Genomic DNA, 26095 nt, shown 5'->3' with positions numbered 1-26095 from the left:
ATGCATGTATACCTGTGAAGATAAAATATGGTGAAGATATTCATTAGAGTTGCTTGAGAATATTGTAGGAAGGCTTCCGGTAAGAAATATGTTCCAGAAATTGAGATTTTATATAATAGATAATAAAGAAGTAATCCACAGAAATTGAACTTAATAGAAGTACAAAAACACATAAAATAGTGTCAGCAAAGAAACTAGTAGACATGTATATAACTCTAAATAAATATCAAAATTAAATGACAGTAATATAATAATTTAAAAAGAAAGTTAAAAACAATGTGGAACCAAAATATGAGATGGCCCTGGCCAGCTGGCTCAGTGGTAGAGCGTCGGCCTGGCTTGTGGAAGTCCCGGGTTTGATTCCCGGCCAGGGTATACAGGAGAAGCCCATCTGCTTCTGCATTCTTCCCCCTCTTCTTCCTCTCTCTCTTTTTCTTTTCCTCCCACAGCCAAAGCTCCATTGGAGCAAAGTTGGCCTGGCTGCTGAGGATGGCTCCATGGCATCGCCTCAGGGGCTAAAATGGCTCCAGTTGCAATGGAGCAGGGCTTCAGATGGGCAGAGCATCATCCCCTAGTGAGGTTGCCAGGTGGACCCTGGTGAGGTGCATGCAGGAGTCTGTCTCTCTGTCTCCCCACTTCTCACTTCAGAAAAAAAAAATGAGACAATAATAATTCGAAAGCTAAAGAGATGAACATAGGTCCTTGAATTATTTAGAAGAAGGGTAAATAGAATAATAAGTCAAATATTGATGCTAAAATACTGATTCTGATGTTAAGAGTAATCAATTTTAAAAACTTCCAAATCAGTGGGGAGACCTAGGAGATTAAAGAAAACCTGAATTTATCCAAAAGATAACAGAAAAAAAGAAAACTAAAATCATAAACAGAAAGAAAAGCAAAGAAAAAGCATTTTAAAATTGAAAATAAGATGCTCTATAAGTAAATTAAAGTCTAATTAATCTCAACAAATATACATAAATTAAACTTGCCTGTTAGATGGTCAAAATCTATAGACTATTTTTTAAAAGTGCAGCTACAGTATAATAATCTAGAATGATAAAATGTTACAAGGAAGAAATATATATACCAAATTGAATTTAGCTTTAATAGTATCAAGCCAACAATCCTTAAGTGGAAAAAAAAATGCATTATTAGATACAAAGAAAGTGGTAAAATAATATTGAGGCTACCTCCCAGAAAGTGTAGCAAAAAGATAATATATTGAGAAAGAAGAAAGGTGGTGGGGAGAGAAGGAAACTAGCTAGAAGAATAGTCCTGTTCATACAATATCTAAACAAAATGAGTTGCCAGCAAGAAAAAGAACAGAGATGGGGTGGGGGGTGAATAACATAGAAAAAAAAAAATCACAACATGCTCTTTCCAGATTGAAAAGGCCACCCAATCAGTGCCCAGCAAAACTACTGGAAAACAGGCCCATGTGAACACATATCATGAATAAGTTTCAGACCTCTGGGACAGAGAAGACACATCAAACTTCCAGAAAAAGAAAACAGGTCACATATGAAGGATCAGAAATCACAATGGCTTCAAGTTGCTTAACAGAATTATTAGAAGGTAGGCTGCAGTGGCATTATGACTTCCAAAATCCTGAGGAGAAATGATCTCCAGCCTAGAATACTAGAGCCAGCTAAACTGTCAGTCAAGTGAGAGGGCAGAAAGAAGATATATTTGTTTAAGAAAATGATGTTGATAGAATATTGCTTTCATTAATGTAACAAGGAGAGATTTAGATAATTGATAGAGAGCTTAGTGGTTAAGTATGTAAAACTAAGCATATTAGGCCCTGGTTGGTTGGCTCAGTGGTAGAGCATTGGCCCAGCATGTGGAAGTCCTGGGTTCGATTCCTAACCAAGGCACACAGGAGAAGTGCCTATCTGCTCCTTCATCCTTCTCCCTCTCCTTTCTCTCTCTTCCTTCCTCTCTCTCAGCCAAAGCTTTATGGGAGTAAAAGTTGGCCCCGGGCACTGAGGATGGCTCTATGGCTTCCACCTCGGGTGCTAGAATGGCTCTGATTGCAGTGGAGCAATGCCCCAGATAGGCCGAGCATCACCCCCTGGTGGGCATGCCAGGTGGATTCTGGTCGGGCACATGCGGGAGCCTGTCTATCTGCCCCCCACCCCCCGCTTCTCACTTTGGAAAAATACAAAGAAAAAATATATATATAAGCAAATGATAAAACCAGTAACCAACTCTCAGGAAAATGGATAGTGCAGAAAAGAAATAGTAACCATAGCATTATAGCTGAAATTCAGTTACAAATATCATGTTTATGGTCACAATAATAGAAACCCTTAATATTTATTGAACTAAGATATTGTGAAAATGGGGTGGTGGAAATAGAGCATGTATATAGTGGAGGCAGAGAGGAAAGAGGGTAAAACCCAAATTCCATAGTGAGAAGTCAAAGACAAGGCCTAAAACTGAAAAGCCAAGAGGTAAGTACATGGCTGGTAACATGAAAGCAAATAAATAATAAAGAAATCCCCAAAATAATTTGAAAGTCACTGCCTCTGGCTTATGCTCTTTTATAAAACCAGATATTGTCAGTTTTTCTTCATAGAAGGTCTACCAAGTTATACCCCCTTGAGCAGTGTATGAGAGTGCCCACACCCTCACTTTATCAGTTCAGTTCCCCTAGGAGTGATTCCAAGGCACGGTTAGATGTGCATGAATTTTACTGAGATAAGTGCCTGGGATGGATGAAGGGAGGAGGGAGGAACCTTCAGACCACAATGCAGGTCTGACACCTATAAGGAGGCAAGGAAGGATTGGGTAGGAAGAGCCTCAGACCACAGCACACATAAATGGGGAATGTAGAGCAAAAGTTGCTCAATAGGGGAGCTCCCCATTGATCAGAAATAAACAAATTATAGTATTACTACTATTCTTAGTCATTGGGGAAATTCTTAGCCTTGGGGAAAGATGGCTTCAGTGTGTAAACCACAACAGATCAGAAAATGCAGCAGCTGCTGGTCAACTGCATTCAGTGGTGTGTTGGTAAATGACTAACAACTGGCTCTACAGCGAGTTTAAAAAAAAAAAAAAGTGTATTTGTAGCATCTGCAGCTTTCTGTGTAAATACTCCACTATGGGCAGTTTCAAGCCAGAGTGTGAACTGGGTTTGAAAGAGCTGCTAACAATCGGCTTTCCCAAACCAGAAGCCGGTTCCAGGAGGACAGTGACTGTGCTCCGTGCTGCAGCCTTTCCTGAAGGGGGGTCTGAGCAGAGCACCTCCTTAGCCACCATATTCACCAACCTAGCGTGGTAGGGAAGATTTGATCTTCACAGTGTGATAACTAAAACTAGTACGTCAGTGTAGTTTGTAGTTTTACTTAGTATGTCCTGTAATTTGAATGAGGCTGAAGATCTTTTGATGTATTTATATATTATACCAATGCATTTATAATATATTTAATGTATTTCCTTTTCTATGAATTGAGCCAATTATTGAAATCCTTATGCCTATGTTCTAAATAACTGAAATCAAAATGTATTGATTTTAATATATGAATCCATTTAGTAAGTTAAATATAAACATTGCTTATTATCTCTTATCACATGATTAGCATTTTCAAAATTAACTCCTCTCAACCCTTTCCATAAGGGTAAGTCAGAAATAAAGAAATGTACCTTTAATAGCTTGATGTTAGAGGTAAAATCCCTAATTAGAAAACAAATTACTATGGTTCTTTTTTCTCCTGTAATTTTTAATGTAAAAATTACATGTACAGCACCAAAAGGTACATGTAACTTTCAGGCAAATAAGTTTCCTAAATATGCTTAAATGTGAGTGAATATAGAAAACTTATGGGGGAAAAAAGCAACTGATGAGAAGTTTAGATCTACCTCTCAGCACACATAGAGTAACTATAACAGCGACAACAATGTAGTAGAGAATTTTCCATTTGAACAGTCTACAAGGACAGAGTAGAATCTGTAGGGAAATTAAGTTCATAATATTGTAATCATGAACACATTTTAATAAGATATATTCTACATTGGCTCATTTATATATTATTAGTTGAGATTATTGATTGCATCCTATTGACATGGTGTTGCAAGTTGACATTATTCACTATTAAATCAGAGGCTAAGAAGCTCTGGATGAAGTTGTCTTTTAAGATATCATACATACTTTAAGCATTTTTGTTGTGCGGATAACAATGAATTTGCAGAACCTTCAATTAAATCACACATCAGAAGATATTTAATATAGTCTCTAAGTATAGATTTACCAAATTTAAAGCAAAGGCTATAAAGAAGAAACCAAAAAGGCAAAAATTCAAGAATTGCTTTTCCATAAAAGTTTTCTTATCTATATGTTAATTCAATCACAGCTACTGTATACACCCAGTATATATGGTAGCTAAATATCTATGGATGCATAAATCTTTATGGAGTTTTAAAATGCTATAGTTTTCGGCCCTGGCCGGTTGGCTCAGCGGTAGAGCGTCGGCCTAGCATGCGGAGGACCCGGGTTCGATTCCCGGCCAGAGCACACAGGAGAAGCGCCCATTTGCTTCTCCACCCCTCCGCCGCGCGGGCAGAGCATCGCCCCCTGGTGGGCAGAGCATCGCCCCCTGGTGGGCAGAGCGTCGCCCCAGGTGGGCGTGCCGGGTGGATCCCGCCCGGTCGGGCGCATGCGGGAGTCTGTCTGACTGTCTCTCCCTGTTTCCAGCTTCAGAAAAAAGAAAGAAAAAAAGCTATAGTTTTCCAAAGTAAATATATTTAATTAATCTTTCAATTATGTGGTTCACGAGCTGTATGTGATTCCAATGTTGCTGCTTTTCTTCTGCTCTACTCTTCCAATCACGGCTTCTAATGCTTCCAACCACAATCTCCAACCACAGCCATTTTCCTAATAACTAGTATTTTCAACCAGAAATCCAGAAGGAAAACCATATAAAAATAAATTGGTGGCTAAAAAGAAGTTTGGATTATCTGCAAATTCCTTTTATCCTAATTTTCGGAAAACACAATCCACAGTACTCAAAAAAAAAAAAAGAAGAAGAAAAAGAAACTTACCTCATCCACATTTTCAAAGGCATTGATGATGTCATATGGTAAACAAGACAACAGATCGATCACAAACCAAGTTTTCAGATAGTTCATCCTTATCAGCTTGGGGTCAGAAATGACCTCTCCACCAGGTCCCACAAAGGTTGTGTGAAAATTTAAAACGATGTCAACCAGAAAAATAACGTCCACCACACTGTCCAGCACCAACCAGGCTATGTTGTTCTGCTTCGTTTTGAAGGAAACATTATAAGGAACCATGATGGCGGTGTAGAAGGTAAGAATTAAAATCACCCAATCCCAAGTAGTTTTAAAAGCACAATAGTGTAAAATAATGTGTGGTGGCGTCTTTGGCGCTTCTTGCTTATACTGAGGAAGGATATCTGATCCCAGCTGAAGAACCTAAAAAAGAGAAAATGCATATAGAAATTACATCTCTGAACAGTTAGTAATGAAGTCAAACTTACTGGCAGTCAAATCACAGCTTATTGTCATGACTTCTGTTTTCAAGGCTAGGCACACTCTATAATTTCATCTCCCTCTTCTTCTGAGTTTTACCAAAGTTTATTCAAAAAACATCATTCCATAGCACTTTCACAGGTCCTCCTTGAGATCGTAGGGCCAGGACTTGGTAGCTGGTGCTGAAAGAAAAGCCTTGATTCATCCTTGCCCTGGGCCTGTGCCAGTGGCAGCTGTCACTCAATGGAACAGAGAAAAAGAAAAAAAAAATAAAACATAAAAAAATAAAATAAAATAAAAAACATCATTCCAATGCCCCTATCAAAGTTGATCTGACTACTGCTCCATCTGCCTTTTTCTCCAGTGGCCAATGGTTATTCACAAGCTGGGGCACCATATACAGAGTGCAAGAAGAGACCAAATAAAGAAGCAGACAACTTCAGATTAGTAGATGACAGTTTTAATAAGCAAGGGACCTTCCACACAAGGTGCATCTTTGGTGACTGCAAGACTAGTAGAACTCTACATCTGCGCACCAGAATCTTAAAAGTTTACATGCAAGCTTTAACTAGTTCCAGGCATGTATGCTGTCCTGGTGGTCTTAACATATGGCACTCTCAAAGCAATGTCCTTGATAATAGCTCTTAATATAAGAAAGGTAGACAGAGCATACATTCCAAAGTAAAAGGAAGGGGACCTATTACCCAGGTCAACAAGCAGTCACTGCTTCTCAATGACCTCCTCCAACACCAACACTGACCCATGGCATCACTAGACATCCATTTCTGAGAGTGCCTTCTACATACTCACTTGGCAAGCCTGCCTAAAAATTATATGTCTCTCACTTATTGTCCAACAGTAATTTGGGTGACTCATAACCATTCTTTACAAATTTTTAGCACTTCAGGGAGCATAATTTTAATCCTTATGGCCTCACTAAACCCCAGGACCTCACTATAGGTGGTCTTGTTGTTGAATGGGGCTCAAAAAGGGTCCTAATCACTGGCACAGCGATATCAAGGTTATATATTCTATAGCATGCTTTTTCCTTTTCTTTCTTCAATTAGGACTTAAATAAAAGAATATTGTGCTTCCCATCCAGATGCAAGTTTCCTTTTGGAAAAACAATCTAAATATTCAAGATTGCTTCTCCACACCTTTCTGACAAGTGGAAAAATTTCAATGAAAGGTTATATGAACCTTGACTTACTTTGATTAGGTCTAAGTGAGTGACAAAGGGAAAAAGCAGAGTACAGAGCAAGAGTGGTGGTCTGGGCAGCCGTGGTCATAGTAACAGACACTGGAATTAGCATTGCCTTCAGAACCTGGAACTTGGAAATTGTGAAAAGGAATTGAAGGAGAGGTCTGAGATCTTTATTCCATGCCACTGATGAAATTAGGCTGTGTAAACCTGTGTGTTGAGGAGTTTGTAGATGGATCTTTGATAAATAATGTTTCCAGAAGCTTTGCATTCTCATGCTACCAATTATTCAGTATCTCTAGGACTAATGAGACCCAGGAGGCAGGAGTCAAAAAGTTCAAAACATAAAATCATAACTGCATTAAACATGTGAATATAAGAATAGATATAAATAAAAATATCTGTTAGCACATATCAAGGCAAAACAAATAGCATGTTTTAAACTTGGTAGACAGTTATCCTAAAAAGTTTCTCACATACATAGAACTTATATAACTGAAAACTAAGTATATAGTACCCATTGTTGCTACTTTCAAATGTGAAAAACATCACTGGTATTCTCCTTAGTTGTCTACTATAATTATTATTTTAATTTTGTGGGTTATGAAAACTATTTTATAAAGATTTAATTACCAGTGCCCCAGCCATATTTTCCCCATAAGGTCTTAAATTACTTAGCAGCATATTATTCTACCAGAAATGTAAGTTGCATTTTTAGATGGAACTATATACAGAATCATGCATAACCACGGCTTCACTTTCACTTTTCAATAACTGAACTATCCATTCCAGTTTGACTGTGTTAAACATGAAAAGTCCTCCATAATCATGTTAATACCATACACAGTCTATAGTTTAAGCAGACAGGATTCAGGCTCAGAAAGTAAACCCAGTGCCAAAGCACACGACGACCTTCACTGAACCTAAGCATCTTCGCTTTCTTGGGTGCTTTCCTCCACAAAAAAATAATAATAATAAAATGCAATAAAAGTTATATTTTATAACTGCAATCTTATAAAAATTAATTAATTAATGTTATATGTTCAAATTTTTAACCTAAAATTTCATTTTTTCCATCTACTATTAATAGAAATTCAAACATCTCATAGACCCTTAAAAGTAGTGTGGGTCCTATATACTGTGCCAACAGACAAATCCACCTTGCCTAGTACCCTGGAATGATGTAGACTATCTCCTCTAGAGGTGGAATAGAATCACTCCTCAGTTCATTATTTCTTAAATCTGGGTACATCCTAGAATTGTTTGAAGAAGTTTTAAAAACATAGTACACTTATACCTAGACCCCCATCCCAGAAAATAATTAATCTGGTGTGGGTTCTCAGAGAATCTATAGTTTCAAAACCTTTCCAGGTGATTACAATGTACAATCCAAGATAAAACCATTATCTTCTATGTACTTAGACATTCAGAACCCTATTCTTCAGGCAGTGACTTGCATATGTAAAGTGATCCCAAAATGCTAAAAGAGAAGAAGAAGAAGAAGAGGAAGAGAAAGAAGAGGAAAAGAAAAAAAGTACATGTGCTTAACCTTTGATCTTTCTTACATATAGAGCACTACTTTAATCATAGCTTTCTTACTGGGGCTTTTTTATAAATCAGTGAGTAATAATTCTTCATTTTCACTTGTATTTAATGAACAATAAACCTTAGGTAGAAGGGGGATGAGATAATAGATTCTGATATATTTCTGTACCCTTACAAACACATTCTTTCTCTCTGAATATCTGAGAGCATGGAGTCTTATGGAGTCAGGACCATGGACAGTGGTGCATGTCATTTTTCTCTCTCTCTCCCCCCATATAAAAGGGAGAAGCTGAAGCCAGTCAGCAGGATGCCAGTGCATACGAAAAATTGGTGAATTGCTTACACGGAGACCAGGATCTTTGAAACTGGAGATCAGCTCAAAATTTAGGAGTCCCAGTAGAATTGAGATAAAATTTATATGTCTTGGAAAAAGTAAAAGCGAGAAATACAACAAATACAAATACTCAGGTTGAGCAAATTATATGACCCTGAAAACAACTGTAAAAATGATACTTTTGTGCTAACTTGGTGCTTGTTCTGGGTCAGTCTTTGGAGATCTAAGAGCGCACACTGGTTAACCATATTAAAAACCTTGTTATTTCTGCACGTTCTCTGAAATCTAGCCTAAGACCTGACAGAAAGTAGTTCTGTGTCTGAATCAGGTTTGTGAATTAGGGGTGACTGTTAAAGATACTAGCAATAATCAAAAAGCAAAGCAAAAAAAATCAGATAAGAAGAAACAGGAATGAACGTTCCTCAAAAATAAAAGTAAAAATGATGTCAAGGGAAAAGAAACTTTCCATTGATGTAAAGGAAAAGCACAATCATAAATGATTCAGGTGTTAAGGTAGAAATTTTTCCTTTTTACAGTTCCTTTCCTCTACATACTAGAATTGTCTGAAGAAGTTTTAAAAACATAGTACACTTATACCTAGACCCCCATCCCAGAAAATAATTAATTGTTCTTGTTCTTGTCCAATTGCATTAACAAGAAAAAAGAAAGCTCTGATTAGAGTGTAGTTAAGACCCAGAAGGAATCATGACTAAAATAACCAGCAGTCACAGAAACAAGTTCCTATGCTTCAGCTAATTTATAGAAAGAAACAGAGAACTCAAGGCAGAAAAGAGAGTTGCTTCAAAGCAAGACATACTTAATAAAAAGTGTTATCAAAAAATAAAGTTAGCCCTGGCCGGTTGGCTCAGCGGTAGAGCGTCGGCCTAGCGTGCGGAGGACCCAGGTTTGATTCCCGGCCAGGGAACATAGGAGAAGCGCCCATTTGCTTCTCCACCCCTCCGCCACACTTTCCTCTCTGTCTCTCTCTTCCCCTCCCGCAGCCAAAGCTCCATTGGAGCAAAGATGGCCCGGGCGCTGGGGATGGCTCTGTGGCCTCTGCCTCAGGCGCTAGAGTGGCTCTGGTTGCAACATGGCGACGCCCAGGATGGGCAGAGCATTGCCCCCTGGTGGGCAGAGCGTCGCCCCTGGTGGGCGTGCCGGGTGGATCCCGGTCGGGCGCATGCGGAGTCTGTCTGACTGTCTCTCCCTGTTTCCAGCTTCAGAAAAATGAAAAAAATAAATAAATAAATAAAATAAAGTTGTATCTAATTGTCTACTCAAAATCTTATGCCCAAGAAAAAATATAAACCCATAGACATAGACAACAGTGTGGAGATTACAGGAGGGAAAGGGGGTAAGGGGAGGTAGAGGAGAGTAGAAGGGGAATAGATAGCGATGGAGGAATTGACTTGGGGTGGTGAATACACAGTGCAATATACAGATAATGTGTTATAGAAATGTACACCTGAAACCTGTATAATTTTATTAACCAATGTCTCCCCAATAAATTCAATTTAAAAATTTTAATAAATAAATAAATCTTGTTTAATACATTTTAATAAATAAATAAATCTTTTTAATAAATAAATAAATAAATATCATGTTTTTACAATATTGTGATGATTATTACTATTAGTTAATTTTTAGTTATGTTAATTTCTTATTTGGGCTTTTAAAAACATGTTTGCCCATCCAAGTATTATTCTCTCCCCAAACTGACAGGTCTAGTTAGAGCAGAAAGACATACAAGTCCCTCTCTTAGCTATGGTCTAAGAAAAAGTGTGAAACTTTTTAAATTCAGAGAACATACTTAATTCCTAACTCTCTCCAAACCAAACTAATATCATCAGCTAGCTCAGAAAGTTACTCTGGAGCACATCAATTCGCCTTTCTCCAGGAGAGCAAACTGATGAACACATGAATTTAATTTCACTTTTCTTTCAGTTACTTCAGAATATTTTGTGCGTGGCCACTGAGGGCTCAGCATAGTTTCTGATACCTTGATTAGACAAACAGTGATTACAGAAGACATATGAACAACAAAGATTTGAACTGCCTCAGGTTCTGTCCTCATTCCTTTTCTCTCTGGTTTCAATACACCAACTCTAGGTAACATCGTCTAGACCTTGAATTTAACAGCCATATCTGTGAAGATGATATGAAGGCCTGTAACTCAAACCCAGATATACCTCTGGGGCCTGACCCATAAATCACCACTCAGATTTCCTGTCCGGCACTTCAAACTTAATATATCCAAAACTGAACTCATTATCATTGCCTCCAAATCTTCTCTTCCCCCTCTTATATTTGTCATTCTATTAACCAACAGTGCTCACTGTGTACCTCGCCATCCACACTAGGAACACAGAGTTGTCCTTGACTCATCCCTTTATTCCACATTCAGTTCTAATCTATCAACAAATGTTTTGATTCTGATCTTACTGTGTCTGTAATCTGCCCACTTCTGCTTCTGGTTCCCTTAATTAAAAACATGGTCATCCTGGCTGAATGACTACTAGCAACTCTTAACAGGTTTCCCTATCTAACCACTCACCACAGAGCCACTAAGTCAAGCAGAGATTCTTAACCATTTTTGTGCCATGGATCTCTTTAGGCAATCTGGTGAAATCTATGGACCTCTTCTTAGAATGAAGTTTTTAAATTAATACATCAAAACCATGGAATTACAAAGGAAACCAGCGGGACCAATCTCCCTTTAAGAGGTTTTTCTGAAACACAAATGTGATCGTGTCACTTCCCTGGCACATGGGACACCAACCACCACTGTTTCACTATACACCACCTTCACCTTTCTTTCCCACCTGACTTTACCCATTCTGAACTCACACTCAGCGTCATCATATTATCTCATCCGAGCCTTTGCATATGCTGGCCTCCTGATAAATTTAACCTTGTTTACCTGACCTTTTTTCTTTTCTTTTTTTTTAAGTAAGAGAGAGAGACAAGAATAGACAAGGACAGACAGACAGAAAGGGAGGGAAATGCAAAGCATCAACTCATAGTTGCAAAACCTTAGTTATACATTGATTGCTTTCTCATACGTGCCTTGACCAGGGGGCTCCAGCCAAGCCAGTGATGCCTTGCTCAAGCCAATGACCTTGGGCTTCAAGCCAGTGACCTTTGGGCTCAAACCAGTGATTATGGGATCATGATTCCATGCTCAGGCTGCAACCCCTCGCTCAAGCTGGTGAGCCCATGCTCAAGCCAGATAAACCCACACTCAATCCAGCAACTTGGGGTTTTGAACCTGGGTCCTCAGCATTTCAGGCCAGTGCTCTATCCACTATGCCACAACCTGCTCAGACTACTAGCCTTTTATATTTCTCCCTCAAGATTCACTCAGCACAGGTATCACCTCACTCAGGCAGCCCTCCCCAGAGCTCCCATAGCACCATGTCATATTTATCACATTCTATTACTGGATTCCTCTGCCAGATATTTTAGCTTCTTCATGATATAGCCCATTGCTTCTTTTATATCTACATCCTTTGCAGAGTACCAAGTACAGAGCAAACCTTCAATACATGCCTGTTACAAACACAAATGGGTGAATACATAAACTCCCTATTATATTTGCTCAAAGGACACCTCACGTTCTACAGACATTGCCCGAGAGTTCATGAACCACTTTTCAATTTCAAAAGTAGGAGGGAATAAAAAAGAAATCACTAAAATTTCTACAACTCTACAAGGGAAAGTTAATTATAAGTATTATAAAATAATAGCCAAAAGTATCTATAATGAATCATTCGGAGAGGGGAATACACCACCACCACCACCACCTTGGAAAACAAAGCTAATCTCACACTTACTTCAGCTAATCTTGAATGTTTGTGGACCACCTCTGTTTTATTCATTGGCGTGAGCTGCTGCAAAACACTTCGGCTATTTGTCAAAGCCCGTGTCAATCGGGCAAATTTTGTCCAACCTTAAAAATAAGAAAAGAAAGTCTCAGTTTTTCACACATAATCAACATTCTTCATAATATTTAAATGATCTCAGAAAGAGCATAACACCTAGAACTAATGACAAGTATCAATCCAAAGTATTTTATTTCTATATAGACATTGTCATATATTTTAAGTGCGGCTATGAATTAATAAGTAATTTTTATGTGTGACCTTTGTGTTTTGTTCATATCTATTATATAGTCCCAGTAGCCAAAGTGGCTAGCTGTCCAAAAAAATTATGTGTTTCTCCTTATATCATAAAGGATAAGTTTTGATTTGTTGGGTAAAAGTGATAAAGATATCTTCAAGTGATAGTAACTACATGTTGGCAAAAGATATATTAAAAAATTTCCTTGTGCTTACTTCTCTTTCTTACATCAACTGAATATTAAAATTGTATTGAATATTTTAGAAACTTTGAGTCAATCTTATACTTACTGAATTTTCCTATTTCTAAGACAGGTAATGGTGAAGCCCTTAGCACATCTGAGTATTGGATTAAAAAACAAGACTATATTCATCCTCTGTGTGTAATATGGTTTATCTAGAAAATAATGAAATTTTGAAAAAATTTGAGGATATTTTGAAGAAATAAGTTCAATGACACATGAAAGAAGACAAATCATCAAGTAGCATGTATCCTCCCATTTCCTAAGTTTAGGGCTTTCTTGTAGTCCTCAGTCTTAAACAATCAGCATTTTTCTCAAGACCCCTGTACCAGCCCTCTCCCCTCACTTTCAGCAGATTATCTAGTTTAATATGTTATTGAAGAAACAGAAGCCATAAGAATATGATAGCCTTCAAGTTCCCTTCTGTCCCCTCCACCTCTACACCCACCTTTATCATCTCAGAGAAGGAGGCATTTGCTCTTTCCTGATCATGCGTATGTTCTACTCATGGACATGTATGTGGTTTCTAAATTTTTCGCTATCACTAACAATGCCACAGTAAATTTCCTTAGGCCTATCTTTCTGTGTTCTTGGACACATCTAGAACTGCCTGTTATGTTACTGTTAAATTAGTTCATTTGATCTGTCACCAACCCCCACTGTACAAACTTTGAAAAAGTTGAGCAGCTCTACTGTCTAGGTCAGAGGGAAAAAAACACATCAGCATTTCTAACTTCTCCCAGTGATACATTTACTGATCTCACCTTTACAGAGGCCTAACTGTGTGACTGATTATTCAGCACAGTTTGCTGATGTTACTTAGATGTGGTCGATACGGGGTAATGTGAACAGACAGATGAATATGAAGAGCCTAATACTTGCTCTGTAAGTTGTGCATGGTATTATGAGAACATTTGTTCTCCTAAAAGCTCAGGATGCCAAGTCCTTCTTAATAAAACATTAGTTTAGCTCTATTGGGTTGCAATTAACCTCTTTGTCATGGACTGCTTAATCTTAAAAATAAAAGGAAGTCACAGAGGCAGTTGAATCAATCTACTAGACTGCAACACAAGATTCTAATCCATAAGAAAAAAAGCTTAGGTAAACAATTATACTCTGGCCAAAGAGACTACATGGTATAATTACTCATGTTTCATCTGTTGTTTCCTCTCTAAAGAAAATCATTGGCTTCCCACAAGGGGAAGGTTGCTATTTTAACCATTATTTTCATCCCACAGAAATTTTTTTTTGTCTCAATTATTGGCACAAAGATGCCATAACTGTTGGCACAAGATATTTCACACTGTAAGTGTTCTGGCACTTTTGGAATCTGTTTGAAAATACTATACAATATAAACGGGCAGAGATGTGGGCCATCTCTTTTAGAACACATATGGCTAATCAACAAAATGGATGTCTTGGCTATGACATTTTTCCACTTTGTATTATTATAAACGATGCATCGGGTACCATTGACTGATTATCTGAGCAACAGTTCCAGGACCTCAATACCAGAAACAAAGATAACATTGCTCCTTTGCATTGTTATCAATAAATTCTGTTGGTTCAAAACAGTACAAGTCTGTCAGAACCAGAGTATTCTCAACTTGTGCTTCATTTTCTTCTTTTCTTCCTTTTTCTTTAGTAAAAAAGGGAGATCAGGATAAATGAAGAGTACCATTAAGGTGAAAAATTTGTAGGGAAAAGTGGAGAAAACCATTAAATCCAAACAATAAGTATTTACTGGAAAGAATGAGGCAGCACCGTGCAACAGAGATAGTGTGGCAATGGAAAGCAGGACCCTCAACAGTAAAGTGAAGATTACAACAGTAATTTCCTGAATTTTAGAAATGAGCAATAAAGACTGTAAAGTTCCTGAAACATATTAACTACTTCATCAAAACTGGTTTCCTTCCCTTCCAAAGGTTTTGCTACCATCCATCATGGTATTAATCAGAAGCAATGCTGACATCACTCAGTGCCGTTCGTTTTAGAGGCAAATATCAATCAGTCTAGAATGAAGTTTTGGTGATCATAAAATTTATTTTGAGGAAGAGCTGCACTGCAATTAGTTGGCTGCTGTCACTTTATAGTTACTACCTTAGGTACCATTTGGAGATAAAATTCAGAATTAGTTTACTCAAGTCTTTCAACCATATGACTGGGTTTCTTGTTAAAAAAAAATACCAATAACAGTAGAAGGAGAGTGATGTCTATTTCACCCAATTTTTTCAAATCCTCAAAAGACTTGGGCCCTTGCTCCATGCTCTGGCCTCTTTTCATAGTAAGAAGGTAAAAGGTCTTGGCCAGTTGGCTCAATGGGTAGAGCGTTGGCCCAGCACACAGACATCCCAAATTCAATTCCCAGTCAGGGCACAAATGAGAAGAGACCATCTGCTTCTCTTCCCCTCTCTCTCCCTCTTCTCTCTCTCTTCACCTCCTTCAGCCAGTGGCTTGATTGGTTTGAGTGTCAGCCTCTGGCGCTGAGGATATGGCCTGAGCATTGGCCTCGGGCACTAAGGACAGCTCAGTTGACCTTAAACCAGGGTTGCCGGGTGGAAACCAGGGTTGCAGGGTGGAAACCAGGGTTGCCGGGTGGATCCCGGTTGGGGCACATGCAGGAATCTATCTTTCTATCTCCCCTTCTCTCACTTGAAAAAAAAAAAGTAAATTGTCCTTGTTCTAGAATTAAAAGTTACATTCTGACTTGCCATTATGTCCATGCACTTGTCTGTTCTGCATCCAAAAGCAGTATTTCCTATATCCTAGATAGAACTTTCATTTCCTAAGCATTTCTTCAAAACTTTGCAAATACCCTCAACCTATCCCTTTCAAGCATCCTCAATTCCCTGATCCTTCTGATCTTCCTCCCTGATCCTTGAGCTTCCTGATTCTTTCTATCTTGCTCACCTGACCAAATTTTAACTCTGGTTAAATCCAACCCTTCAAAGCCCTGGCTGGTTGGCTCAGTGGTAGAGTGTCCGCCTGGCGTGCGGAAGTCCCGGGTTCAATTCCCGGCCAGGGCACACAGGAGAGGCGCCCATCTGCTTCTCCACCCCTCCCCCTCTCCTTCCTCTCTGTCTCTCTCTTCCCCTCCCGCAGCCGAGGCTCCATTGGAGCAAAAGATGGCCCGGGCGCTGGGGATGGCTCCATGGCCTCTGCCCCAGGCGCTAGAGTGGCTCTGGTCGCAACAGAGCGACGCCTTGATGGGCAGAGCATCGCCCCCTGGTGGGCCTGCCAGGTGGATCCCAGTTGGGCGCATGCGGGAGTCTGTCTGACTGCCTCCCTGTTTCCAGCTTCAGAAAAATACAAAAATAAAAATAAATAAATAAATAAATAAAAATAAATAAATCCAACCCTTCACCTACTTCTACATCTGTCCCCCTTTGACTAAACATGGGTGGAGTAAAACACATAATCATGCTCACAGATGCTACCAAAACTCATGACCACTGGCCTCCAGTAGACCTTAGTGCTGCTCAGCAAATCTGATGGATTCCCCTTGTTGCCCTCTTCTCCACACTCGTAGATTACCATTCATCCCTACTCTTCTCTCCTCACACCTCCAACACTTCTTTGCCTCCTTCCCCATCTTTCTTCAGTTGATAATTATGTTTCCTATGTTACTGAGAAAACAATCAGAAGAAAACTTCCATTTTAAACATATTTGTTTGTCTGTCTCCCCTTTTAGGATATAAGGGAAGGAACTCTATTTCCAGAACCTAGAACAATGCCTGCTCAATACTGTGTCCTTGACTTGTACTTTCAGTTTTAAAAACTGGACAAAATAGATAAACAAGAAAAATAAAATATTTCTAGAAGAGTCATGAAAAGGCTCATGTTAAGTAACTATGGTTAAGTAACCTGAGACTAAGTGAAAAGTAAATCTTGTCTCCAACTTCAATTCTCTAGCCCCAATTAATTTTGATACTACGGTCGTATCACAAAATCTCATGTGTTGTTTCCCAAAGTTCCATAGTCCCATTTACTCAATTTAAAAGGTTTAAGGATATTTTTTTTGCCTAAATTGCAGAACATGTTTTTGTACACTGCTAGTTTCATAGCAATAGTAGGATGATTACTTAATGGCATAAATATTTTATTACTATTGAATTCTTCATATTAAATTTGTAGCTTGCATAAATAATAGAAAGTAGCTCATATACACCATTCATAGTTACCTTGTGCAAAACTTTATTCTGTTGTGCATTTGAAAGGTGTACAGGAGTGACAAGATAAAAGTCTATTCAAAATAAATTCTTCTTCTACAAATTCTGGCACTGGAAAAAGGTAGTTTAATCCTTTCCACAATGGGTCTGATTTTCCCTACAGATTCTAATTTATATGTCTATCAAGCACTTAGTTCAAAACCAAGTGGTTTGAGTTGTCTAGGGTTTATTCAAAAGACTTTTTCTTCGTAAGAATGGATTATGCATTTAAGAGATTGTGCCTGACAAAGAACTCTGTGATTTTATGTGCAGATGCAGAGATGGAGGTCTAGGCAGAAAAAATGGTGAGGCATTAATTTGAAAACTAAAGGTCAACACTTAATAGATATTAACACGCTTTCCCCAACGTCATTATAAAATGATGCCAACTTTCATCTTCCATAAATAGGCTACAAAATTACTGGCACCACCAGTAATGTTCAGCAGATCAAAACAATAAGAAAGTACTATACTCATTTTGGCCAACTTTAGCTGTTCCATAACATCACTTAGTACAAATAAGAGAAAACAATAGATATCACGTGTTAGCTATAGGTTTTTCATAAATGTTCCATATCAAGTTGAAGTTTCCCTCCATCCCTACTTTACTAAGAGTTTTTTATCATAAATGGGTGTTGGATTTTGTCAAATGCTTTTTCTATGCAAACTGATAAGGTCATTTATGTTTCTTATTTAGCCTGTTGATATGGTGAATTACAATAATTGATTTTAAAATGTTGAACCAGCTTTGCATAGTGGAGTAAATCCCCCTTGGTCATTGTATATAATTCTTTTAATAGATTGTTGGATTCTATTTTGTTGAGGATTTTTGCATCTCTCTTTATAAGAAATACAGGTCTATAATTTTCTTTTCTTGTAATGTCTTTTTCTTCATTTGATATGAGAATAGTGCTGGTCTCATAGAATGAGAAGAATTCTCTGTACTTCCATTTTCTGGAAGAGACTAAATTGGACAATAAAACCTTCTGCAACTGGTATTTTCTTGTTTGGGAAGTTTATTAATTATTAATTCAATGTAATTTAATAGCTATAGGATAATTCAGTTATATCCACAGTATAAGTTCTGGTAGTTTTTGTCTTCAAGGAATTGGCCCATTTTAACCAAGTTACCAATTCAGTGGCTGTAGAGTTGTTCATAGTATTTCTTTACAATGTTTTACTGTCTGTTGAATGTATTATAATGCCCCTGCTTTAATTTCCAATATTGGTAATCTGTGTCTCCTCCATGTTTCTTGGTTAGCCTGCGAGAGGTTTATTAACTTGAATAATCTCTTCAAAGAATCAGCTTTGGGTTGTAGTGATTGATGTTCTCTAACATTTTTCTTTTTTTTATTTAATTAATTTCTACTCTATAATTTACTAATTCTCTTCAACTTGCTTTGGCTTAAATTGTTCTTCTTTGGCTTACTTACCTAAGGTGGGAGTGTAGGTTATTAATTTTATATCTTTCTTCTTTTCTAATACATGCATTTAATGTTATATATTTCACTCTATACACTGCTTTTGCTGTAGCCTATATATTTGATACAATGTATTTTTATTTTTATTTAGTTCAAAATATTTTTCTAATTTACCTTAAGGTTTCTTCTTTGACCCATGAGCTATTTAGAAATACATTAATTTCTAAACATTTGCAGATTTTCCAGCTATCCTTCTGTTACTGATGTCTAGTTTTATTCCATTTTTGTTTAAGAACATACTTAGTAAGATTTCTCCTCTTTTAAATTTGTCAAGGTGTGTTTTATGGCTCGAATGTGATCTGCCTGGTAAATGTTGCATTTAAGCTTGAGAAGAACGTGTATTCTGCTGCTGTGGGATGGACCACCTTGAATTCTTAAACAACAAATGAGCATTAATTAGAAAACTATTCTATTAGATTATTATATCAAAAATAATATTTAAAGTTATCCTAAACTTCCTAGACACTGGGTATATGAGAAAAGGCAGAGGAATAGGTAGAACAGGTCTAAAAGTGAATGCTATATTCAATCTTCCAGGAGTTGATTTAATATAATTATACATATATTTTCAGAGACACACACAAGTAAATTGACGTATGTCATGCTTTAAATGGTTTGCACACTGTAAAACTTTCCTCACAATTTGATATTAACCAGAAATTGAGCAGCTATAGTAATATATATGTAATTTCATCTACAGGAAATAAGTGTAATGCAACTTTTCTATAATTATGATTATAGTTGGAAAAATTAAAGCTTTTATGCCAGTTTTTTTAAACAGAGGTAAGAAAAGGCAATGTTTGCCAAATGCAAAAAAAGAAGACATTTTATTATTAGTTTCCTAAGAGATTATTAAAAATAATATTTCATATAAACATCTCAGGGTATTTAAAATTCTTCATTTATATGAAACCAGTTTCTAATTTAAATATAACTGGAGAGAATAAAATGAGAGCAAAGAGGAGTAAAAGCACATGCCACTGACTACTGTTTTCTTTAAAGCAGGAGTCCCCAAACTACGGCCCGCGGCCACATGCGGCCCCCTGAGGCCATTTATCCGGCCCCTGCCACACTTCCGAAGGGGCACCTCTTTCACTGGTGGTCAGTGAGAGGAGCATAGTTCTCATTGAAATACTGGTCAGTTTGTCGATTTAAATTTACTTGTTCTTTATTTTAAATATTGTATTTGTTCCCGTTTTGTTTTTTTACTTTAAAATAAGATATGTGCAGTGTGCATAGGGATTTGTTCATAGGTTTTTTTATAGTCCGGCCCTCCCATGATCTGAGGGACAGTGAACTGGCCCCCTGTGTAAAAAGTTTGGGGACCCCTGCTTTAAAGTCTCTCTGAATATCACAGTCAATAAGGCTCCAATACGAATGTCTTCATTTTCCAGCCACTTTCTTGATAACAAAATTGTTCTTTACACAATCTAGCAACATCTACCCAGGAGAATCTAAAGAATCTACAACAACCAAATAAAGAATAGCTGAAAAGTAACCTGAAAATATCAACTAATCAAACTCTAATCACTTTAACAAAATATTGATACAATCAACATGTTCCAATAAGACTTCACCCAAGCTATCCCACAAGTTATACTTTTTGTTTCTAAAATTCACCATGTCAGAAGTTGTTGAAACTCCCATTGTATTGATTCTAAATTAATAATGTTCTATGAAATCTCTTCCTTATGAATTTTCTCAATTCCTCTTATTATAATTTAAGTAACTATTATTTTAACTTTCTATTTCCATTTAAAAAATATGATTGAATAAAACTGATTTGGACAATGACTAGTATGAATGTGAAGCAAAATAAGGGTCACATAAAGCGTAGTGTTTCCTTTGAAAATTACCTTTTGTTGAATCATCCTCTATCGGCTGTTTGAACAACGTAATATCCTTGAAAGTGCACAGGAACAAGACCACCTTTTCATGTTCATTTCTTATTGGTGCAATTTGCATATAAAACCAAACAGGGGTTCCTGGGAGAGAAAGTAAGGACAATAGAGTGTGACAAAACCACAGCGACGACTTGGTCACCTGCCTTCCCTTTTCCTCCAGCATCAAAACAGTAGTACTTCAATTGCTCAAAAGGATCAAAAAACTCTTTTAATTTTGTATCACCACCAGCTGCTCAAAAATTAACAAACATATTTTTCAACTTGAAATATCAACATTGAAATGCAAAGCACAGATGTCATTTCACAGAGCTGGGCACAAAAGCAGGCTCACTAAGAGTAAGTAATGCCAACATCACCCAGGCCTGATCTCTTCTTCCCCACTGACACTGGCACCAACGTCCTGCGACAGTCTCGCCCAGTCTGACCACTCCTACGTGCTTCTCCCTGTCACTTTGAGAAGCGCTTCCGGTAGACTTCCACAGTAAAACCTGATGCTCTGGTACATGTTCCTTGGGAGGAACATCTGAAACACTCAGACTTATAAGACAGCTCTAGGGCATTGACTGCTCCTCCACATAAGAGGCCCTTGAAGCCTGCTATACGTACAGCTCTACCTGAAGCCTTTAAAACAATAGTAAAGGAAAAGTATGTCCTGAGCCTTTGAGAATCTCAGGTGTAATTATGAGCCACTGCTTCCTACCTGCCCCCTCCCCCTCCTCAAAGCAGGAGGCTGGACTCTGTCACAAGCTTCTTTAAACACTGGCTCCGGCAGACTCCAGAGGACAGTTTCAAAGCATTCAAGGCTTAGGTTTTGGACAAATCAGGAACTGGCGCTATGTCAAAAAATATATATAAAGACAAGAGAAATGCCTTCAAAGGAGTAATTATCCATTAAATGATAAAACACTGAAGGAATGTTCTATCAGAATCAAAAAGACTTATCTTTCATCATATTTGCTCAAGTCACAGTGCAGTAAAGCCTCTCCAAATAGTCTACCATAAAGGACTTTTTGTCAGGGGGAAAAAAAAGTACTTTGTCAGGTTTGGGGTCTGGGGAGTGAACTATAACTATAAATAGTCTACTGGTAAGACTTGATATTCTGTTAGTAGCTACCAATAAAAATCAAGTAAGACTCACCTCTGTACCTGTGACCAAAAACAAGTCACGAAATAATGCCACCACGGCAAAAGGGAGTTTGTTATTTAGACAAGACGAGGTAACTTAACTACCACGTTAAAGAAGTCAGAGAATGAAGCAAGGAGATTTCTATGGGAATATTCACTTTTGATGACCAGGTTCTTTGCAACCCCAAGAGGCCTACAGGAGGATAGTCATTTCCAAAATAATTACACAATGAAACAGGGGCCTCAGAAACAATTACACCATCTTCCAAAGAAGCTTGTTCTTTGTTTTCTGCTTCTTATTTTACACAGCGTGTCCTAGAGCTCTGAGAGATGGGCACAGCTTTACAAATCAGACCCAGATGCTAGAGCAGTGGCCGGGAAACTTTTTGTCTGAGAGAACCATGAATGCCACATATTTTAAAATGTAATTCCATGAGAGCCATACAACGACCCGTGTACGTTAAGCATTATCCAATAAAAATTTGGTGTTGTCCCAGAGGACAGCTGTGATTGGCTCCAGCCACTAGCAACCATGAACATGAGTGGTAGGAAATGATTGGATTGTAATACATGAGAATGTTTTATTTTATTAAAGGTTTTTCTGTGAGCCAGATGCAGCCATCAAAAGACTCACATCTGGCTCATGAGCCATAGGTTCCCGACCCCTGTGCTAGAGGCATAGGGCCTAAGGCTGCTCCGACACAGTGAGCTTGAGGCCGCAGGGTCATAAACAGGGAAAAGGGCATTAAACAGGAATTGTTTTCCAAGGTCTACTAGAAATCTGAACAGAAAGAGATGATATTACAGCTCCTATCTTTCCACAAAAAATAGCAACATTTCAAATTGTAGCACAGAGTCTGGACTGTTTTTTAAATTGCTTTCGGATATCTTAGTGGACCTTTTTCAAGTTGAAGTACAGGGTCATACTTCCCCAATGATAAGTAGGCTGAGTACCTGCTGGTAAAATATCCACATTCTGAATCTGGGGTTCAGGGAGGATGGGATGTCGGGAGGGTTAAGCAGAGAGGCCTGTAGCTGCTGGAAATGCAAGACAGTGCCTGGCATCGGTTATTTGGAGTGGAGCCAGTTATCACAGTTCTGGCCTTTGTGTGGACAGAAAGAGACATTTTCAATCATCATCTCAGAGCCACTGTTTTATTCCCAACAGTAGAAACAGCCCCTTCCTAATCAGAGCAATAAACCTAAAGGGTAGAGGTTGCAAACTGCAATGTCAATCGTGACACATGTTAAATAGGTAACCCCAGTCTCCTCACTTGCAAAATGGTGTTTAACCTAATTATTTAATGAAAATATTGGGAGGTGTTGGCATGCAGGTATTCCCAAAACAGTTTTCTACAGACATGTGACTTTTTTCTATTAACATTCTAAAAAGACATAAGAACACACTCTTTTCAGTTGATGTTCAAAAGCCTTCAGCTAATTAGTTACATGATTTTGTAAAATAACTTTTAAGTATATTAGAACTTCATTATAATACATAGATAATATTTTTTCTTCATATTAAAGGGGAAAAAACATAATGTAGATACTACATGAAAAAGAGAGAGGAGTTTTAATCTTTAGTTCTATGGACTATATCTTCTACTAGCTCTAAGCAGACATCTAAACATACATACATGCTGATCAGAAAAGAATCAGACAAGCCTGAACAAAGGTCAGATAATTATTTCAATCCATTAAAATAAAGCAAACTATCTAAACCACCTCAAAAGCAGCCTTTTGGAACTGTAAAATTCAAGTTATTGCTAACATGATTTAAAGAATATAACCAAACAGAATTTTCACTGAGGTATTTTTAATAAAGGCATAAACTAGGAACTTGGCTTTGATGCTTGAAAGTCAGGCATAGATTTGTTTATTCTGCTTAAATGTCAGAGTGAAATGATCTTAGTAATATGGAACATTCTTAAATTATCTGCTAAACTTGAGACACATATCTAAGTCATTTAAGGAATAACAGTATTATGTGAAAATGAAAGGGGACGTTGACATAAAAATCTATTACGAATTATCGATATGTGTTTGGACTTGGTCAAAAAGAAAACCTAGAAAATGTCTACAGAACTGATCATTAAGGATGGATTGCTTTCTAAGTGACAAGCCAACAGACATGTGGGTATAACTTGAAAGAGAAATAACTCTCGGCAGTGGTGGGATTCAGCTGATTCACACCTGGTCAGCAGAACCGATACCTAATTTTTTGTTGAGTTTGGCAAACTAATTGTTAAAATGGTACTTGTAATCAGTCAGGGTTCTCTCTAAGGTGGATGCCTGGGCAGCCACCCAATGTGAAAATCACGAATTTAAATCCCTTTCTCTTTTTTAATGTTCATCTGCACAACAGCATATTCTAAGCACCCATAGTAATGTTCATTCTGTCCATAGGTGGAAAATATTACAAGTGAGGATGCCAATCAGGAAGCAATATGGAAATATCTTAAATAACAGTTTTATTGCTTTTTGTCAGGTATTACTTAATATTTACTCATTAATATTTTAAAACTCTTTCTTATAACCTAATCTTGTTTTGTGTACCTCTTTTATTGCTCTTATTTAAGTATTAAATGCATGAAATAATAAACTACCTTTTGGTATATAGTTTCTTTATACTTAAAATGAGCATTAGGGCAGAGAACCAGTTGTTAAATTATTTGAATCCCACCACTGCCTCTCAGTCTTAATTCAAAAATAAAAGATAAGATGTTAAGACATTCCTTGGTAAAACCACTAAAGCCTAATGTTCTTATAACCAAGTATACTACTATGAAGCAATAACTATGTTGTTGCTATCCTTATGATGATCTATGAATGAAAGAGAGAGAGAAGCATAAATTCTATTTCAAATATTCCACAGAGAACAAACATTTCAGGTAAAATGGAGAGAATAAATTATGCTCCAGAAGATCCAATAGGCGCTGGACATAGAACAAGTATGTATTTCCTGTTGAAGTTAGAATATGTCCCATTAATTTCCATTAAAGGGAATAACTGGCTTTGCTATCATGTACCATTGACACTAACTAAATTAATGAATAAAGGGACTGCTTATTTTAAAAAAGAATAAACCATCAGTTTGTAAAAGCAACAAAAAGAAAGAAAAATGAGTAACTATTCAAAGAAAATGAATTAGAAGAGGAATCATGGCTGATGAGTGTACTAGCTGGTTGTTTGTTTGGTTTCGTCCTCCAAACTCTGGTGGAGATTCCATATCATGAGGTCTTATGTGATTATATAATGCATAATTAACCACTCACAAATCTAAAGAACAGTGATCAATATAAATTTACCATATGTGAATGGCCTGTTATAAAAGTAATGACTACTTCCACTAGTTACACATAGAAGAGCCTGTGTCCAGAAAAAGGCTATATTAGTAAAGATTCACTTCAACTAGATGCCCTGCATTCACATGTCATCTACATATGTATAGAAAGGTAATCACAAATATCCAGTGATACCAATCACTTTTTTTCTTTAACTCTAAGAAGTGAATAATTTCTCTGTCATTTTTAGTTGCTGTCACATAAGTAGAAAGTATTAATTACAAAACACTTTGCCACCTGACCCACATATACACCCCAAAAAATCGTATTTCAAATACACATGCTTTTTATCCATTCTTCAACACACTGCTTTCCATAGCCAGAATTATTTATTAATTTTTCTATCTCATGTTACGTGTATCCACTGACCTTGCCAAGAAAAGGAGGCACAAAGTTTCATATTCTCTCTATATTAAAGCTCAGCTATCACTTACCAAAACATAACATTAATAAAGAGTTGGCACATCTTATTGATAATTTAGATACCTACTGTTTTTCTTGTATAGAAGAACTTCAAAGCAGTTTGACTCGTAGTTGTCAAAAGTCTGCCTGACTTTCTCAATGGTCTTCTTGTCAGTCAGTTCCCCATACATAAAACTAGGGGAAAACACAATCCATTTCAGTTTTGTGTTGCTTTTCAAATGCAACATAAAAAGCACATAGTTGTCTTTGTTGGTTAAGTAATCAAATTTAGTTACAAAATATAATGTTGCTCCCACAAATGAACCAAATTATTTAAAACAGGGGTCCCCAAACTACAGCCCGCGGGCCACATGCAGCCCCCTGAGGCCATTTATCCGGCCCCCACTGCACTTCCAGAAGGGGCACCTCTTTCATTGGTGGTCAGTGAGAGGAGCATAGTTCCCATTGAAATACTGGTCAGTTTGTTGATTTAAATTTACTTGTTCTTTATTTTAAATGTTATATTTGTTCCCGTTTTGTTTTTTTACTTTAAAATAAGATATGTGCAGTGTGCATAGGGATTTGTTCATAGTTTTTTTTATAGTCCGGCCCTCCAATGGTCTGAGGGACAGTGAACTGGCCCCCTGTGTAAAAAGTTTGGGGACCCCTGATTTAAACCATGTTTTGATCATGAT

General features: G+C 37.5%; 1 protein-coding gene and 2 non-coding genes across 3 annotated transcripts in view; 2 read left to right on the top strand and 1 right to left on the bottom strand.

Moving 5' to 3' along the window:
- KCNH5 (potassium voltage-gated channel subfamily H member 5) overlaps nt 1-26095 on the bottom strand; it is a 314219-nt gene that overhangs the window by 251940 nt on the left and 36184 nt on the right. Inside the window, exons 3-6 of the mRNA XM_066342396.1 lie at nt 25489-25595; nt 20482-20610; nt 12410-12525; nt 5047-5439 (exon numbers count right to left, since the gene is read on the bottom strand). Coding sequence (XP_066198493.1) covers nt 5047-5439; nt 12410-12525; nt 20482-20610; nt 25489-25595 — 745 coding nt within the window. The remainder of the gene's footprint in view (nt 1-5046; nt 5440-12409; nt 12526-20481; nt 20611-25488; nt 25596-26095) is intronic.
- On the top strand, nt 5623-5750 carry LOC136377940 (small nucleolar RNA SNORA30/SNORA37 family). The gene has a single exon (XR_010746542.1). It is a non-coding gene; the product is annotated as a small nucleolar RNA SNORA30/SNORA37 family (small nucleolar RNA).
- TRNAA-GGC (transfer RNA alanine (anticodon GGC)) lies at nt 15887-15962 on the top strand. The gene has a single exon. It is a non-coding gene; the product is annotated as a tRNA-Ala (tRNA).

Source organism: Saccopteryx leptura, chromosome 6 (assembly GCF_036850995.1).
Source record: "Saccopteryx leptura isolate mSacLep1 chromosome 6, mSacLep1_pri_phased_curated, whole genome shotgun sequence".
Lineage (NCBI taxonomy): Eukaryota > Metazoa > Chordata > Mammalia > Chiroptera > Emballonuridae > Saccopteryx > Saccopteryx leptura.
This window is presented reverse-complemented; position numbering and strand designations above follow the sequence as displayed.